At 54.1% G+C, this 17,602-nt stretch overlaps 1 protein-coding gene across 4 annotated transcripts; it reads right to left on the bottom strand.

The window, feature by feature from the left end:
- Positions 1–191: 191 nt before the first annotated feature.
- ELAVL3 (ELAV like RNA binding protein 3) lies at positions 192–17,030 on the bottom strand. Of its 4 annotated transcripts, XR_005080492.2 has the most exons (8): positions 16,657–17,030; positions 10,103–10,322; positions 9,740–9,843; positions 6,283–6,436; positions 5,876–6,101; positions 5,078–5,116; positions 3,058–3,554; positions 192–394 (listed from the first exon to the last, which is right to left on the bottom strand). XR_005080492.2 is itself a non-coding variant. In XM_037131366.2 (7 exons), the coding sequence occupies exons 1-7, from the start codon at positions 16,663–16,665 to the stop codon at positions 3,203–3,205; spliced, it is 1,101 nt and encodes a 366-aa protein (XP_036987261.1). In that variant the 5' UTR covers positions 16,666–17,030; the 3' UTR covers positions 192–3,202. The 4 variants fall into 4 exon arrangements, 3 of the variants coding, with proteins under 3 accessions (XP_036987261.1, XP_036987262.1, XP_036987260.1); XM_037131366.2 differs by having other exon boundaries at positions 192–3,554; positions 10,103–10,319; XM_037131367.2 differs by having other exon boundaries at positions 192–3,533.
- Positions 17,031–17,602: the final 572 nt, after the last annotated feature.

Raw genomic sequence — 17,602 nt, forward strand, 5'->3', positions numbered from 1 at the left:
CACCTGAGCCACCCACAGCCCATAAAGTTGGGTGCAAAGAAACAGCCTCCCACCCATCCGAGTCCTGAGTGTGTTGCGGGGCCCGGAGGCCAGCAGCCTGCGCAAGGCCACCCAGCCAGGGCTGGCGGCACACACTGCAGCGTCCCTGCCGCTGGTGCAGACACCCAACCACGGCCATAAGATTCTGAACTTTTATTTTCTGGCATGAAAAGTACAAATAATTAAACAATTCCATGTAAAAGTCTGTTACCGCGGCCAGGCCTGTAATCCGGTAATAAATAGTCTAAACGCAACACAAAGTGTTCTTGTTGGGTTCTGGGTTTTTTTGTCCTTTTTCTTTTTTTTTGCAGTTCTTTATCATCTCCAACATATGGACTCTGTCGTGATGTGAAACCTTCCGAATAAGTAACAGGATGATGAAGGGAGGGCTTGAGGGGCTAAGCCTCCCCCCATGGGCCCTGCCCCTGCCCCCCAGGGACATGGAAGGCCCCAGGTCCCCTCCCCTGGGCTGGCCTCCTGGCAGGGGGCCTGGCTGGCTGGGCTGAATTCTGTGTTTTAGAAAAAGAAGTGCCCTCCCAGTTTTGGGGGTAGCAGGGGCCTAGGCCTCAGTGGGGGGGTGCCCTCTCCAGAACCCAGCCCCCCCCCCGTGGGGGACAAACCCAGCCCTTATTGCTCACAGATGCCCCCGGCACGCTGCCCACGTGTCCCCACGTGCGAGGAGGGCAGAGGGGAGAAAGCCCCAAGAAACAGAGGGAGCGGGAGGGACCCTTGGGGGTCCTGCCCTGCTGGAGGGGAGGGGGGAGATCGGGAGGACTTAAAAACCACAAGAATAAATAGGTTCATGTATCAAGAACAAGCTAGGGTTTTCACCAGCTAAATAGGACTGAAAAAATTCTCAAGACGAGCAAAAATAATCCCATTGAGACCGGGCGTCGCTGGCCACGTGGAGGACTGCCCCGAAGAGCACATGTGCCCCCCCGCCGTGCCACTCGGCTGCCGTTACTGTTAATAATTATTAATGATTCCACTTCCCCTTTTATAAATAAATTAGGCATAACCACGTCTCAGCAAAACTTAAAGAAACAAAGAGAACATCGTGGTCCCTTTAAACTTGCAAACTGGATGAAGGAACAGAAATATACACAAATGTCCTTACAGGGCAACAAGAATAAATAGTTAACATAGCAATAAGTTAAAACTACAAGAAGCTAAATTCAGCAAAAAAGTACAAGAAAGTTAACTGGTGCCAGTTTATGTCTGTTTTTTTTCCTGGTTTTTTTTTTTTTTAATCTCTTCTGTTTTTTATCTTCCTTTTTTTTTTTTGTCGTTTTTCTCCTCTTCTGTTTGTTTTTTTGTTGCTTTTTTGATTTTTTTTTCCTTTTGTTCCTTGCAGCAGAAGCTCCACAGACGTTTAATAACAAACACCGGGGAGGGGTGGGGGAGAGAGAGCTGGGCAGTCAGATGGGGCCATGGCCAGACACCAAAGCAGGGACACCGGAGGAAGGTCAACTGAATTTAAAGTCAGGGTTTGTAATTTTCAGTTCTTAACTGGGCCCACTGTGGGGGTGGGGGGCTGCAAGGGCTCTGACCTTTGGCTTCTGTTGGAGTTCTTCGTTAACAGAGAATGAAAACTAGGGGCCATAAAGTCCAGACAGAAGCCAGGGCTGGGGCTCGGAATGGGGGCTGCGTCCACTGCCCACACTCAGCTGGAAAGACGGAAAAACCCAACAAACTGAAAGAGGGTGACGAGTGGATGGGAAGGAAATACGGGGCCGGGCCCCTGGGCCCGTCCACCCTGAGCCTGCCGAGGAGGCCCTGAGTTGGGGGAGGCTGAGGGCCAGGCCTTCCCCTCAGCCTCATGGGCCGGGGCCTGGGCCCAGGGTGGGCTCAGCCCCAGGGACAGGGGGTCCTTTGGCCTCAAGTGTTGGGGGGTGCTGCTTCCAGCCCACCATGATGCCAAAAGTGAACGAGGTATCGTGTGTCTGGATGCATGGACGCTGCTGCGTGTTCATGCCTGTGTTCGTGGGTGGCATGGACCACGGATGAGCCAGAAGAGAGCTCTGCAGAGAACCCGGGGCAGGGTTGCGTGGGACTGAGAACTGGGCCGAGGCCGGGCCGGCCTGGCTGGAGGACTCGGACTGGGGCCTCTTGCCTGGGCCCGAGGGATGCTACGGGCATCTGTGTGTTGTGTCTCTGTTTCTCTGTGAACGAGTGTCTAGATTTGTGTCTTCAGGTGTCTGTCTCCACTTTCATGTGTCCATGTGTGTGCCTGGAAATACCTGCATGTCTAAAGTGCCAGGGTCCGCGTCCATGTTCAGTCGCTGCCATGTTTACACGGCCGTACACCAGCACCCTACGTTTTATCCATGTGTTCGTCTGCTACATGTCCGGGTTTGGCTGATTCCTGAATGTACCCAGGTCCGTCTCTGGTCTGTCAGCAGTGCTGTGCGCTCCTCTGGGTGTCTCTGCAGCCCTGCGGCCCGCCGGCCCCCAAGCCCTGCTCCCTGTCTTTGCCCCAGTTGGTAAACATAGCCTGTCAAAATATTTCTTTTTTTTGTCTTTTTTTGTTTTTTTTTTCAAGTTCAAGAATCCCCAGTAAAAATTCTCCACGAGGTCTTTTTCCCTTTTTACAAAAATAGAGTTTTTCTTCCCCTCCCACCCCCCTTTTTTTTCGTTTTGTTTCTGTTTCCAGCCCCTCACCCTGCTCCTCACACTCCACTGAGGGGCTCTGGGCCGGGGGTGCCCACACCCCTCTCACGTTTTGCTTTGTTGGGGATTTTTAAACCTGTTTCCTCCCCCACGTAGGCTCACCTCAGCGCGGGGAGGCCTGGAGGGACCCACCAGCACCCCCAAGCCATCCCACGGAGGGTGGTGGAGGGTTGGAAGGGGCACATCTCTGCTTTCTTTTCAGCCGAAAAAAGAAACAAAAACCATCGCCATGAACAAAACCAAGACGAGAGAGTGAACAGCCCAGCCTGGGGTAGGGGCAGGAGGATGGGGCGGGGGACCCCCAGGCACCCCCCATTGCCTGCAGACCCTCCCAGCCCGAGTGCTCACCCTGTGGCTTCCGCAGGGGTGCAGGGCCTCGTGCCGTTCGTGGTCTGCCTGTGCTGTGTCTCTCGGGCCCCTTTTCTCTCTCTCTCTCTCTCTCTCTTTCTCTCTCTCTCTGCTGCCCGGGGAGGGTGGGGAGGGCGGCAGTGGCTCAGGCCTTGTGCTGTTTGCTGGTCTTGAAGGACACCTGCAGCACACGCTCGCCCAGGCGGTAGCCGTTCAGGCTGGCGATGGCCATGGCCGCCTCGTCGTAGTTGGTCATGGTGACAAAGCCGAAGCCCTTACACTTGTTGGTGGTGAAGTCGCGGATGACCTTGACGTTGGTGACTGCCCCAAATGGCCCGAACAGCTGCCACAGCACACTTTCGTCCGCCTCCGGCGACAGGTTGTACACGAAGATGCACCAGCCAGCACCCGTGGCACCCCCCGACAGGCCCACGCCCGCCAGGCCGCTCATGCCGTCGATGGCGATGGGCGAGAACCTGGCGATGAGCGACAGGGGACTACTTTGGGGGTCACGCGGGCTCTGCCCTGATCCCCGGCATGCCCCCGACTCTCCTGTGACCCCTGATACCACCATGACCTCTGAGTATGCCTTGTCCTCACGACGCTTGTCCTGACCCTGCTGTGGCCTCCATCTATAATCCCACCTTCTGACCCACTGAGACACCAGCCCCCAATCTTCACCATGACCTGTACCTTCTCCTGACCTCTGACCATCCCTGAACATCAGGCCCTCACCCATGATCCTGCCCTAAGCCCCAAGCTACACCCTTTCCCATGACCTTTGGCTCTACTTGGTCCTTAGCTCGTTGACCCTGACTACTTCCTCACATCCCTGCTACCCCTTCCCTGGGCATATCTTCCCCTCCAACTCCTGCTCTTACCCCCTCTGACTCCATCCTGAGGCTGCCCTTGGCTACGCTGTCCCCTCCGTCCTACTGGCCACCCGGCCATGTGCCTGGAGGCCGGCCCCAGAAGGGCAGCACTGAGTCCAGATGCGAGTGTAGCCACTTAAGCATCTCCCTCCTGTTACTCAGGACTAAGCACAACTGAGCACTTCCTCTGACCCATGAGAAGGGCACCTTCTCCCTCTGCCCCTCTCTGGCCTTTTCCTATTTAAATTGTGTATTTACAGTCAGCTCCCTCTTCTCTAAAAGCTTTTGTTTCCTGTAGTGCACCAGCCCAGAACAGCTCCCAGTACGCGGCAGGCAGGCACGTGGCTCCACTCAGATGGTCGGGGTATCGAGAGGAAATGCTCACTCCCTCCTCTGGGCCTTTGCCTGGGCCGCTCCTGCTGCCAGGGGCTCTGCCTCCACTCTGCCGCCCGGGATGGGTCGGGCCTCCTCTGGGCCCCCATCACCCCTTCTGCCCACTTCTTCGTCCTCATCACTCACTGTTCATCTATCTGTCTCCTTTCCCCCTAGACTGAGTTAATTAATAACAGTAACAATAATCATAAGAGCAGCTACCTTTTATTGGGCGCTCACTATGTGCCAAGTACTGTGCTCAATGTCACTCCATCTCTGTGAAGGACCCAGTCACAAGCCAAGCAGCCGGCACTCAGCCTGCACTCCACAGCTCAAGATTCAATCCACTCGGGACCTTCACAGGGTCCGGGATGTGAACAATGTCGTGGGGGCCTTGAGGTTCATCCCCGATCACAGGGCAGAGCAGGGGAGTCTGCGGCGCTCAGTAAGGACCGCCAACAGTGGCAGGTGGAACTCAGGCTTAACACAGGAACCAGGGGCATAGCTGTGACCTGTGCGACACTGCCCGCCTTCCACTGGGCTGGGGAGGCCACGGAGAGGTCATGGACAGGGCCCCTGGGCTCAAATTCCACAGTAGCTCTTTGTAGGCATTTACTAGTCTCCACAGCCCCCAAATCTCTTAATGGACTCCCTGACAGGGGCAGACATGGCTAAGATGGCTGTCCCGGGGGCAAGGTGGAGCGGGTATCTGTCAGGGCAAGGGCCTGAGGAGGGACAGCGAGGGGCTGGGGGCAGTGGGGTGGGGGCACTGTTACCTCTTGACTCCGTAGGCCATGTTGAGTAAATTGTCCAGCCTGTGGAGCAGAAAGGGTGGTCACTGGTGGCCTCCAGGCACGTCCTGGCTGCGATGCAGGCCAGCCAGCCTGCCCTCCCCGCCCCCACCGTGCAGGCCAGCAGTGCCAGCCCCGCCCCCGCCGCCCGCTCGGCTGGACACCGCCTGGCACGGACCGTGGGCACTCCAGCACCGCCTCTCGCCGGCCCTGCCACGCCCTCATCCTCCCTCTCCAGGCTGCCTGGCCGGACATGCCCGCCCCCACCCTGCCAGACTCAGGTCCCCAGAAAGGAGGGTCTGAGGCTCTTCACCACAGTGGCTGCTGGGCAAGTGATAAGGCCTCTCTGAGTTTCCGGGTCCCCGTCTGCCAGATGAGGACAAGACAAACTGCATTCTCACGGTGACGGTGCAGAATAAATAAGTGTGCCTGGCACGCAGTGAGCACTCACAAAATGTGCATGTAGAAGCTGAGGCAGACTAACGGGGTCATGTGCCAGAGAAAGGGGCAGTCAGAGTGGACCTGGTCAGGTGAGTCTAAACACTGACAACGCCACTCATTGTTCCCTGCACATACCCGACACCTGCTGTATACAAGGGCCTGGCCTCGGCGCCTCACAGAAGCCCATTTTTGCCTTTTGCTGCCCTCAGTGACCCTGGCGTTTGAGCCTGTGCTCGTGTCCCTCCACCCAGAGGGAATGGGGCTCAGCGAGGGCAGCTGCAAGCCTTGGGCCTCAGGCCTGGGGGTCTGGGTGGTCCAGGGCTGGGGGTGGCAGGGGCTCACCGGAAGCGTTGTGTCTGATGGTGCAGGGGGCCCGCATAGCGCCGGGCGGATGACTGGTAAAGGTGAGTAAGCAGGGCCTGCCCTGTCTTCTGACTCGGGTTGTTGGCGAACTTGACCGTGATGGGCTCGGCAGCACCTAGCGGCTTCTGCCCATTCAGTCCTTTGATGGCCTCCTCGGCCTCAATCCTCTTGTCAAAGCGGATGAACCCCACACCCCGAGACACACCTGCAAGGAGGGGAGGGTGTCATGAGGGCCCTGCCTCCTCCAGGACAACCCCCTCTGTCTCCCCGAGCCTCACCCTGCCATTCCCCATTTCTCTGTTTTGGTCCCACCAAGGTGCCTCCACCCGGTGCCTCCACCTAGTGCCCCCACCAGGTACACACCCTCCCTACCCCTGTGGTCTGACCTGTGACCTGGTCCACCAGGATTCGGGAAGTGATGATGCGACCGTATTGGGAGAAGAGCTGCTCCATTTCCTTCTGGCTCATGGTCTTGGGGAGCCCGCTGACGTACAGGTTCGCATCCCGGATGGATGCAGAGCTGGGTCTGGCATAGGACACCTGGGGGAGGGTCAGGCAGACATGTGTGAGGGGAACACCCATTTTGCAGATGAGGAGTGAGGCCACATAAGAACCACCACTGAGTTGCAGAAATGCTTCATCTGTTCCCTCAACAAATATCTCGAGGGAACCAGGGCTTGGGGGAGAGGACATGACTGTGGCCCTGCCCGCATAGAGTGATGGGGGACTTGTCACTTGAGGAGGCCAAAGGAGCCACACTCCTGATTTACATGTCTCCCTGAAGACCTCAGGGACTCTGTGTCCCTAGCTCACGCTCTCATACTGGACATCCCATCAGCACTAATGCATCCCATGCCTTCAGAAAGTGAGCCCAGGACACTGGCCCTTTCTTTTCCCAGTTATACTGGGTCCCCAAGAGTCTTTCAGAGTCTTTAGCCACCTGCTCAACCCTGATGGCTCCCAAATGTCCTCCCCCAGCACGAACCTGGCCCCTGAGCTCTCTATTTGGGTGACACCTGCCTCCAGGCATGTCAGAAGGGGGCCTCGTGGGAGTCAACCTCAGCGCAGAGGCATCTGGTTTCCAGCTTCCTCCAACTGCTCCTACTCAGTAATGGCAGCTCTGCTCTGCTGGGTGCTCAGGACCCAGCCTCAGTTGTCCTTGACACCTATCTGACTTTCACACCGATCTCCAATCCACCATCAGTCCTGTCGGCTCCACCTTCCTCACTATCCAGAATTTGAATACTCCCTCCCACTTTTGTCTCCCCACTCTGGCCCAGTACTTACCGTTGCTAACCCTGACCAGTATAGTACAGTAGCCTTCTGCCCAGTCCTCCCTCCCAACCTCACCTCTCTTGGCTGTTCCCACCACAGCAGCCAGAGGGCGCCCGAGAACATCTAAGCCACGTCACAGCCCTCCTCTGCTCAGAACCATCCATGGCTACCACTTTCTTCCAAAGTTCAAATCCTTCCCATGGTCCACCAGGCCATATACCAATTGCCCTGTCACCCCCAGTCCTCATCTGCACCTACACAGGCCTCCTCCTTGTTTTTCAACACCAGGACCTGCCTCTGGGCTTTTGTGCTGACTGTTCCCGCTGCCTGGAATTCTCTTCCCCTTTTTTCTTCTCTAGGTCTCAGTTGAAATGTCCTCCCTGACCTCTCCCATCTGAGTTGGATCCTGAACCCTACCCCCATTACTCTCTTTCAAAACATTTCTCTTAGAATTAGTCATGTTTTAGTATGATCACTCCAATCATGTCATTAATTATGGTCCAGCCCAACAATGAAACTCTCTGCAACTGTTTAAAAAATGGTGGACATAGATATTGGTTTCCCTGAAACAGTGGTGGGTATTGTGAAGTGGAGGAAAGAAAAAGTCCCTTTATGGAGCAGCGCGTGTGGTGCGACCCCCTCTCGTTGTGCACATTGATGTCCTGGAAACCAGGCTGAAGGGTCCGCCCCCAAGTGCTAACAGGGTGACTGACGTACAGCTGGCAGAGAAGCGGGTGTCATGAGCTCTTCTCCCCTCTATTTCCTGTTTTTTTCTAAATTAACCTCTAGGTAGATAGGGGTCATTGTCAAGGGTCTGGCTTTCGCTTGAAGCTGTGAGTTGTGAGGGCATGTTACTTCATTAGCAATAACTAATTAAAAAACTAACAAAATGAATCCATCGGGCTGGGGTGGGCCAGGGGGGGAGGGTGCTCAGGGAGAGGGTGGGGGGATTCTAATTAATGCCATTGTGCACACCAGGAGAAAAAGAAAACACATCAGTGGCGATTATTTCTGTCATGATAATTAAAAAGCATGGCCACGTCCTTCAAAATTTTCACTCTCCCCTGGAGGTCTAGGAGCTTTCAGGGGTGAGGGCTTCTTGATGGGTTGAAGCTGGGGGTGACCGGAAGAGGGAGGTCTGAGCTCCTGGGTGGGTGTCTGGGGTTGGGGGTCATCTGAAGAACAGCGCAGGTCTTCAGGGAGCCTTTCTGTTCCTCCACGATGTGTGCTAACCTGGGTCTCTTCCCTCCTCACCAGGAAGGTGCCTGGCACACAATGGGGAGCTGGAAATATGTTGGACAGATCTGCTGGAACAGCTAGTCAGGCCTGACCATACAACACAGACCCCTGCCCCCTGGCAGACAGACAGACAGACACACACACACACACACATACACACACAGAGTCACTGAGCGCTATCCAACGCACAGTCATGGTGGCTACCCAAGCGAGAGTATAACACAAGGCCTTGGCCACATTCATGGCAACTCTGAGGATCTTGTATAATTACAGTAAGAGCTGCTGGCACATGTCAAACTGCCATAAGCCCGCAACACCACACACGTTCTGCCCTGAATGGAACACAGGTGGACATACCCGCACAACTTTACTGTGAAACACAAATACCCTGTCACAGCCAGACACACCCATGAAGCCCCGACAGGTCACAGCTGGAGTCACAGTGTGTGACAAAGTACCTGTCAAATAGATAGCACGCCCCACAAACACAGTAACACACCCAAAGTCTGTAATAGCTCAACCTGTGTGATGACAGCCACTTACATAGGCAGTGTCCAACAAACACTGTCTCACAGCCTAGTGTCATACCCCCACACACAGGGTCTCGCAGCTCGTCACTGGGGTCCACCCTCATGCTTGGGGGTTCCTGGGTCTAGTTGGCCATGAGAGACTCATCAAGTCACGACCTCACCTCCGCCCCAGGGAGGGGAAGAGATTCCTGTACCTCTGTTCCCATGGTGAACTGAGAATCAGATGGGTGCCTCTCTAGCCCACCTTCCCTCAGAGTTCAGGAGCAGATTTGTGGGGTGGAGTCCAGACACTCCAGGCAAACCCAGAGAGGGGGGTTTCCATGGCAACCCCACCCCTAGGGAACATGGGCTCCCAGGGTCCCAGCTGCAGCTGCTGAGAGGGTAGGTTGTAGAGGGAGGGGCACTGCACAAAGGTCGGGGAGTGGCCCACCCCTAAACCCACCCTCCTAGACCTTAATTAGGCTCCAGATGGCATATGGAGCCCCGCCTCTCGCCCATTTCCATGACAAAGACAGGGAGGGGGCTGCCCAAAGGGCCCTGGTCACTCTCCTCATGCCAGTTGTGTGTGGAGGCTAATAATCTCTCCATTGACAAGTCAGAAAACTGAAGCACAGAAGGCAAAGCCATTGGCCCCTAGGCTAGCCAGCCTTAAAGCCTTGGGGGAGAGATTGAGACCCCTTAGGGGATAAACCATGGGAAGGATGGATGGCATGAAGCGGGTGCTCCTGGTGGGGACACTCAGACTGGGTAGTAATGTGGGGGTCGGGGGAGGCAGCAGCAAAGAAGCAAGGGCACCAACCTTGATGGTCTTTGTCTGTAGTTTGAGGCCGTTGAGGGTGTTGATGGCTTTGTCTGCATCGTTGGGGTCAGAATAGTTCACAAACCCGTAGCCAAGGCTCTGCCCTGTGGGAACAACCAGACCTCCCTGGACCTGCCAGTATCTTCCCTGACCCAGGTGCAAGAGGCTGACCACCCCCAGGACACCTTAGACCCCAGGCAAGAGTCCCACCTGTCCCACTACCCCTGAGACATCTCACCTTGGGCCACACCTTTCTCCCAATCACACCTCAGAAACTTCCAGAGTCCCACCTGGCCCCTTTACGCTTGTACTACTGAGGCTATTGCCTCTGTCCCCTGTGTCCCCACCTGACAGAAGCCCCACCTGTGATCTTGTCCCGAACCAACTTGCAGGACTCAATGTCACCAATGCTGCCAAAGAGACTCTTGAACTCATCCTGGGTCATGTTCTGGGGCAGGTAGTTGACGATGAGGTTGGTTTTGCTGTCATCAGTGGCTCCATTTGTACCAAGGAGTGGCCCATTGGGCAGGGCCGGGCCGGCCGGGCCCCCTGCCACCTGAGACTCCATGGCCCCGAGTATCTGCTGGAGACAACAGGCCACACCTGCTCACGGCCCAGTCCCCAGGGAACCAGGGGAGTAAGGAGGGGCTCGGTGGTGATGGACCAATCAGGTCTGACATGGGCTTGAACATGGGGAGAGGACAACATATTATTCTAATAATCCCTTCCACTCCTTGAACACTGAGCAAAGCACTTAACATATAATTTTACTGTGAAAAATTCCATATATAAATGCCATATATACTCTTTTGTATGTTTGCCTGTTTATCTAAAAACAACTTTTGTATTTTATATTAATAATAAAATATACATCTTTGTCTTCAGAATAAGAAATATAACATTCTCATTAGATTTGAGCCCTCTCTCATAAGTCCCTCCCTCCCCATGTACTTCCTTCCTCCCACCACAGGCAATTCCTGTCCTAATGTGTTGACATTTCATGCATAAATTTCCCACTAGGTATTTACCCACAGTTTTTCCACTAAGCTTTTTTTTTCTTAAGTATAACATAACTTAAGAAAAACTTAATTTAACTTAAGAAAAACATAACTTAAGTATAACCTGCAAATAATGACAGTTTTCTTTATCTCCAGTCTATACCTGTTATTTACTTTTCTTGTCTTAGTGCAGGGGCTACAATGTAATAGTGCCTTCCTTATTCCTAATTTAAAGGAAATGCTTTAAACATTTCACAGATAAATATGATCTTCACTCCAGGTTTTTTGTAAATAGCCTTTATCAGGTTAAGAATGTTTCATTTTATTCCTAGTATCCTAACATAGTACAATTTTTTAAATAACAGATGTTGAATTTTATTCAATGTTCTTTTCCTAGATCTATTTTTAAATAGAAATACAATGGAAATATTAATCCATATTGGCTTCAGGCATACAACATAATGATTCAATATTTGTATATATTGTGATCACCACAATAAGTCTAGCTACCATCCAGCACCATATGTAAGTACAAACATTTTTTCTTGTGATGAGAACTTTTAACATTTATTCTCTTAACAACTTTCAAATATATTCTACATCTATTTTATATCTAAGGGCCACATCAAAAAGAATTTTTTTAAACATTTTATTTATTTATCTTTAGAGGGGAAGGGAAGGAGAGAGGGAGAGAAACATCAATGTATGGTTGCCTTTCGTGCCTCCCCTGCTGGGAACTGGCCTGCAGGGAACTGGTCTGCAACTGAGGCATCTGCCCTGACTGGGAATCGAACCGCGATTGTCTGGTTTGCAGGCCCGCGCTCAATCCACTGAGCTACACCAGCCAGGGCCAAAAAGAATTTTAAAGCCACATCTGGTGCAGAAGGGAAACTGTGCCGGGCCGACTGGTGTTGTCTGTCGTGAGCACGGGAAGGTGAAGTAGCCAGCATTTCATTAGGTTTTGTCTTAGGACATGGTTGGTGAATAGGCTGCCCTCACCTGAAAACTGAAATCGGTTGGTAGGGTCTTCAAAGAGGGGTGAAGTAAGAAAGATCTGAAGCCACATCCAGTTTCAGTAGGGAAGACCAATGATTTATTAGCAAAGTCCGCTGTGGCCACAGAATTGTAAAGAGTCAGCAGGTACACACAATCTCAGTCACCCCAATCCAAAATATAATGCCATAATTGTTCCCAAATAGTGTGCTCTATATGCTAGGCACAGAGCAAAAACTTCTACAGGCAATTTCTTTTCTTATTCACAACAGCCTTAAAAAGAGAAGGGTTTTATTCCCTCTGCTTAGCAGATGTGAGGGACTAAATGCTTGTGCTCCCCACCCCAATTCATACGTTGAGGCCCTAACCCCCAAAGTGATGGTATTTGGAAGTGAGGATGTCGGGAGGTAGTGAGGTCAGGAAGGCGGAACCCTCACCAATGGGATTCGTGCTCTGTTCAAAGGGATGGGAGAGAGAGCGTCTCTCTTTACACCATGTGAAGACACACCAAGTCGACAGCTGTCTGTAAACCAGGAGGTGAGCTCTCACCAGGAACTGAATCAACCAGCACCTTGAACTTGGATTCCCAGCCTCCAGAACTAGGAGAAATAAATGTCTGTTGTTTAAGTCACCTAGTTTATGATGTTTTTATGGCAGCCTGAGCTAAAACAACAGATAAAGAAAGTGAGATTCAGTGATGTTTGGAAAATGACCAATTTGACTATGCAGCCTATAAATGGTAGAACAGGGGTTTGCAAATGAGCTTTTCTGATCCAGAGTCTGTATTTTCAACTCCTGCCAACCTAGTGCCAGTCCTAACATTCCCAGCTCTTATTTCCTCAGTATGCTAGTTAATGCTTCTGGGCCTCTGCTCCACCTGGCTGAAAACTTCAAATTACTGTCACAGTGGCCTGAGAAGGATCTAAAACCACAGTGCAGCTGGAAAGCATCCTGCGATCACTTAGCATTCTGGGTTGTGCCATGGGCACAGCCACAAGAAGTGGAAAGAGGTTTGTCACACCCACCATCACTGCCTCGTAATCCTGCTATTAATAATCGTCCCACTCCACTGAACGTCTACCCATGTGTTAGGCGTTGGGTGATATGCTTTAAGGTGTCACATCACTTATTTCTCTCAACAACCTTGAAGCCCTGGCCAGGTAGCTCAGTTGGTTAGAGCGTTGTCCTGATATACCAAGGTTGAAGGTTTGATGCTTTGAAGGTCAGGGCACATAAACAATCAACCAATGAATGCATAACTAAGTGGAACAACAAATCGATGGTTCTCTCTGTCTCTTTTTCTCCCTAAATTAATCAACAAAAAACATTAAAAACCTCACAATTTTGAAAGGCAGCAACACATTATCCATTTTTTCAAGTGAGGATACTGGGCTCAGAGGTGTTGAGAGCTATAAATGGGGGACTCCATTTCAAACCTGTTTGACTTGGACTTCTGAGCTATTTTTAATGACTGTGGCCAATTCACTGGGGCAGCTCTGCCCCTTGTAGCTGTATGTCTTCGGGGATAATCTTAGCTCTTCTTTGGTCTGGTCCTTCCTTTCCATTTGTTCTTATTAAAAGGATGGCACAGAAACTCAACTCCCCTGCATCTCCAATAGGCTGAGATTGGCTGCCTGGAGAATTATTCTGAAGCCACATTCAGGCTGAAAAGGAACATGCACTGGGTTGATTAGCAATGTCTGCCACAGGCACCTGCAGGGAAGCAATAACACACGCTCCATGGATCTGCATCCTGTCTCCACGTTATTGATAAAATATTAATAACATGGTCATGTGTTGAGTGCCTGTTATATGCTGGACAAAATTCTTTATGTAAGAATTTCCGGGCAAATCTCCAAATGTTGAATGTTAGGGGCTCTTTTCTCCATTTGACAGGTGAGGAAATTGGGTGTCAGTGAGTGGTAGGATTTGTATAAGATAGGGAAGCAGACAAGTGATAGACCAAAAATTCAAATCCAGGGTTTGAACTCCAGAACCCACATTCCTAATGAAAAAGCCAATAACAGTAAAAATGATAATGGTAAACTGAAGCTGAGCACCCACTCTATGCCATGCCCCTGGCATTACTCATATAAACCTACTGTGTTGGCTGAGTTTACTACTCAGTCAACAAATATTTGCTGGATGCCACCATATGATAGCCGCTGGCCTCCCCCTCCTCACTATGTATTCTCTGACACGCACATTGCCTCTCTGGGCCTCCATCCCTCCACTAAAGGAACAGAGGTCACCCGTATATGGAGATGGATTCTGAATTCCTGCCCAGGCTCACTGAGACAGTTCTGCGATCAGTTGATAATGTCTGCTATGGGAGCCTGACAAGCATTCAACAGTGCACAGGACATACCAGTCTCAGAGCATACCAGGCTCCAGCTTTAGAATGCCTACTATGTGCCAGGCTCTGAGAATGTGCAAAGTTTTCACTGACTTCCCACAACCACATGGAAAGCTGGAGATACCTTCTCTATTTCTCAGAGAAACTAAGGGGCAGAGGGACCTGTGACCTGCCCAGGGTGACAGGGTAAGGTGGTGGTGATGCAGTCAGGATGTGACTGCTGATCAGAGAGATAGTCCCAAACCCTACTGGGTTATAGGTTCACCCTACCCTAAATGCTGTCCTTAACTTGGAGGGGATTAAGAGTTGACTAGGGGTTTTCTACCTGGGATCCTGAGCTTCAGCCTGTGCATCACACCACCATCTGTGCCAGGGCTTAGTGGGATCAGTGTCGTGTGTATTTCCTCCATGGCTGAGCCGTCTAAGCCGCTAATGGGGATCAGATTGGTGGAGGTCACACCCACCCTGCTCCAGCCCATAGCAAATGTGTGGACTGGGATGACATGGGGATCACAGGGACTTTGAAAGCTGTCCCAGGCCAGGGATGGAGGGGCGAAGTCAGTGGGGCAGAGGACCTTGGATGGAGAGACAGATGCTGACTAAGAGCAATGGAACCTTCCCTCCCACTCTGCAGCTCTTCCTCTGGGGACCTCTTCCTCTTTTTGTTTCTCTATCCCTTTTCCCTCATTTCTTTCTTTCCCCCTCTGTGCATTTCTTCCCTCTGAACCATTCTTTATTTCCTCCTCTCTCAATCTGTCTCCAACCCTTGCACCACTCCATACAGCTGGTATATAAATTTTGCAGTAAACATACCTATGGTCACTCACTGTGTAGACCCTCCAGTGTCTGATCCACTTGGTCCCCAGCGGTACCCTGGGGCCCCAGTCACAGCGACAGATGTCTGGATACCGGTGACAATAGGGCATTGAGTGTGGTAAGGCTGAACCACCACGTGGTGCTAACTGAGCCTCTCACTTCTGTGTCCCTCTCCCTTGATGCAGGGTTCTTACCATCTCAATTTATCCCCTTACTTCCCCCCAGCCTGACCCCATGGTGGGTCTCAGCCTGGGTGCCCTCCACTGGAGTAATCAAGCCTCCAAGGCCCTCCTGTGACCCCTGACCACGCCCTCTCCTCTTTGTGCATCACTTTCCCTTTTTCAAATGAGGAAACAGATCAGAGGAATAGATGTAGGGGTTCTGAGGTCCCTCAAGAAGCCACAATCATATTCCTGGACTTGGGTGAGCAGTGTGAAGCTCAGAGAGGGGAAGGAGTTGGCTTGAGGTCACACAGCAGGAAAGTGTGGCCTCTAGGGCCTCGTTCCTCAGAGCCAGGTGGGCGGGTCCCAGGGTCCAGGAGGGAGTGCTGAGCATCCCCCACCTACTGTGCTCGCCAAGACTCGAAAGAGGCTCAGAAAGAGACACAATGCACAGAGACATACACACAGAGAACCGAGAGACTGGAAAAGCAGAAGAAGGAGGCCCGGGCGCCGGGACCAGACAAAGGACGCGCGGCGGCGCGGGGAGCAGAGTCGCTCGGCGGGGGCGGGGGAGGAGCCGAGGTGGGGCTAGAACCGGCCAGCCCCGCCCCCGGGAGACGCTGGGGCTGCCTAGTGGAAATCCAAGGGCTAGGGCGAGGCCGGGCCCCCGGGGCCGTGGGGGCGGGGCCTAGATGGGCGGGGCGGGGCGTGGTCAACTCGGGCGTGGCCGCGTGCTGGGGAGCTGACCAGCTCCGGGGCTGCTGAAAGCACCGGGAACGGGGCGAGTAGCGCGGGCGGGCAGGCACGCTCAAGGTCACCCTGCGGTCCAGAGCCTTGGTGGGGTGGGGCTCCTGGACTGGCCCAGGGGTCCTGTCTTAGTCCCTTACCCCCCATTCCCCGGGAGGCGAGGGCCCAGCCGCTGGGAAGCCCCTGCGCCGTGGGCCCTCCCCTCCCCCCACCCCGAAGCCCTGGGCGCCCGCGCGATGCTACGGCCCGCGAAGAAGCGCCGAGAAACAAAGAGACGCGTCGGCGGCGGGCCCGCGGGGCCTCCGGGAGCGCCCCCTCCTCTCCCCTCCCCGCTTGCCGCAAGGTCGACTGGCTCGAGGACGAGACGCCCGGATCCCGGGCGCGGTCGAGGCCCCGGGAGCGTGATCCGACGCCACCCGCTCCCCGGGTCTCTCAGGGAAGGCTTGCCGCCTTACCCTGGCCCAGTACCAGTGATTGGGGCCCTGCGTTTGCCTGGGAGGCCTGCGGGGTCCGGGCCTGGACGAAGGAGGTATCCTCCGCCGCGGTGGCACCTCCCCCATTCAGCCTGCTTGAGGGGGGAATCCAGCCCCCTTGGCGTCGTTAGGGTGCCCCCGAATTGCAGCTTGGCTTCTTAAGGTCTCTCAGGCCAAACTCTAAGCGTCCTCAGCACTCTGGGCGCGGCCCTGTCCACACTCAGGCCCCGAGGCTGGGTCCTACCCCCCACCCCCAACCTGGGCCTAGCTAGGCCTGGTCCTACCCCCCCACCCTCCATCTCCGCGGAGCCTGTGCCTAACCCCTTCCTGACCGCCCAACCAGATTCCCTCTTAGAGACGGGGAAATACCTACAGTGACCATTCTTGTGTGCCCGGCGGGCGCGGTCCGTGTTGAGGGCGGCTCTGAGGGTCGTGCACTCCTTAGGGGGCACTCGATGCTCACGCCCGGGTCCTACCCGGGCGGCCTCAGGCGCGACCGCTGCAAACGTGTCGATGAAGGCAGCGGCTCCCTCGAGGGCCGGAGACGGGCCCGAGCCCGGGGGCGCGCGCGCGCGCGCGCGCGGATAACCGAGCCCCGGATAGTCTGCGGACGGCAGAGGATGAAAAGAAGGAACGGGCGCGGGACTGAGAACGCCCCCTGCGCGGCCCCGCGGGGCCCGGGGAGTTTGCGCTTCCCAACGGAGATCGCGGCGCTCTGCCTTTCGCCGCTGTCCCTCAGCCCGGCCTGTCCGGTTCCGGGTGCTCAGTCTTCTCCCTTCGCCCGCCCTCCCTCCCACCCTTCAGCCCGCGCAGCGCGCTCCGCGATCTGGGCCGCGCAGCCGCCGCCCCCAGCCCTTTATATCAGCAGCTGCCAGCGCCACGGTCGCTCATTGGCTGCAACAACCGAGCCCCACCTCCTCGCGGCGCCCGACGGCGCGGCAGGTGGAAGCAAGCGCGCGCTGGGCCGGACTGGCTTCCTGGGGACTTGTGTCACCAGATTTGGGCCCTTTTGCCCCCGAGGACTCTGCTTCCCGCCCTGGCGTCCCTTTTCAGGAGGGCTTTCTAGTTGGAAGACAGGGCAGGCTCACCTATTGTACAACCTTCAGGAAGTGCAGTCTACCAAAAGAACTGGAAAGGGACCAGGACCCAAGACTTAAATGGGCAAGGGCCTGACTCCCCACATTTGGCCAAGAGAGGAAAGTGGAGATGGCCGGGGACCTAGCCTGAATGAAGAAGGGACTGGAACCCCATGGGCCAATTCTCTCTAGAGTCCAAAAGCTGGTGACTGGCATCCCACAGTTCGGGGACACTCCGCACTG

The sequence above is a fragment of the Artibeus jamaicensis genome, unplaced genomic scaffold, assembly GCF_021234435.1.
Source record: "Artibeus jamaicensis isolate MK-2021 breed Jamaican fruit bat unplaced genomic scaffold, CSHL_Jam_final scaffold_537, whole genome shotgun sequence".
Lineage (NCBI taxonomy): Eukaryota > Metazoa > Chordata > Mammalia > Chiroptera > Phyllostomidae > Artibeus > Artibeus jamaicensis.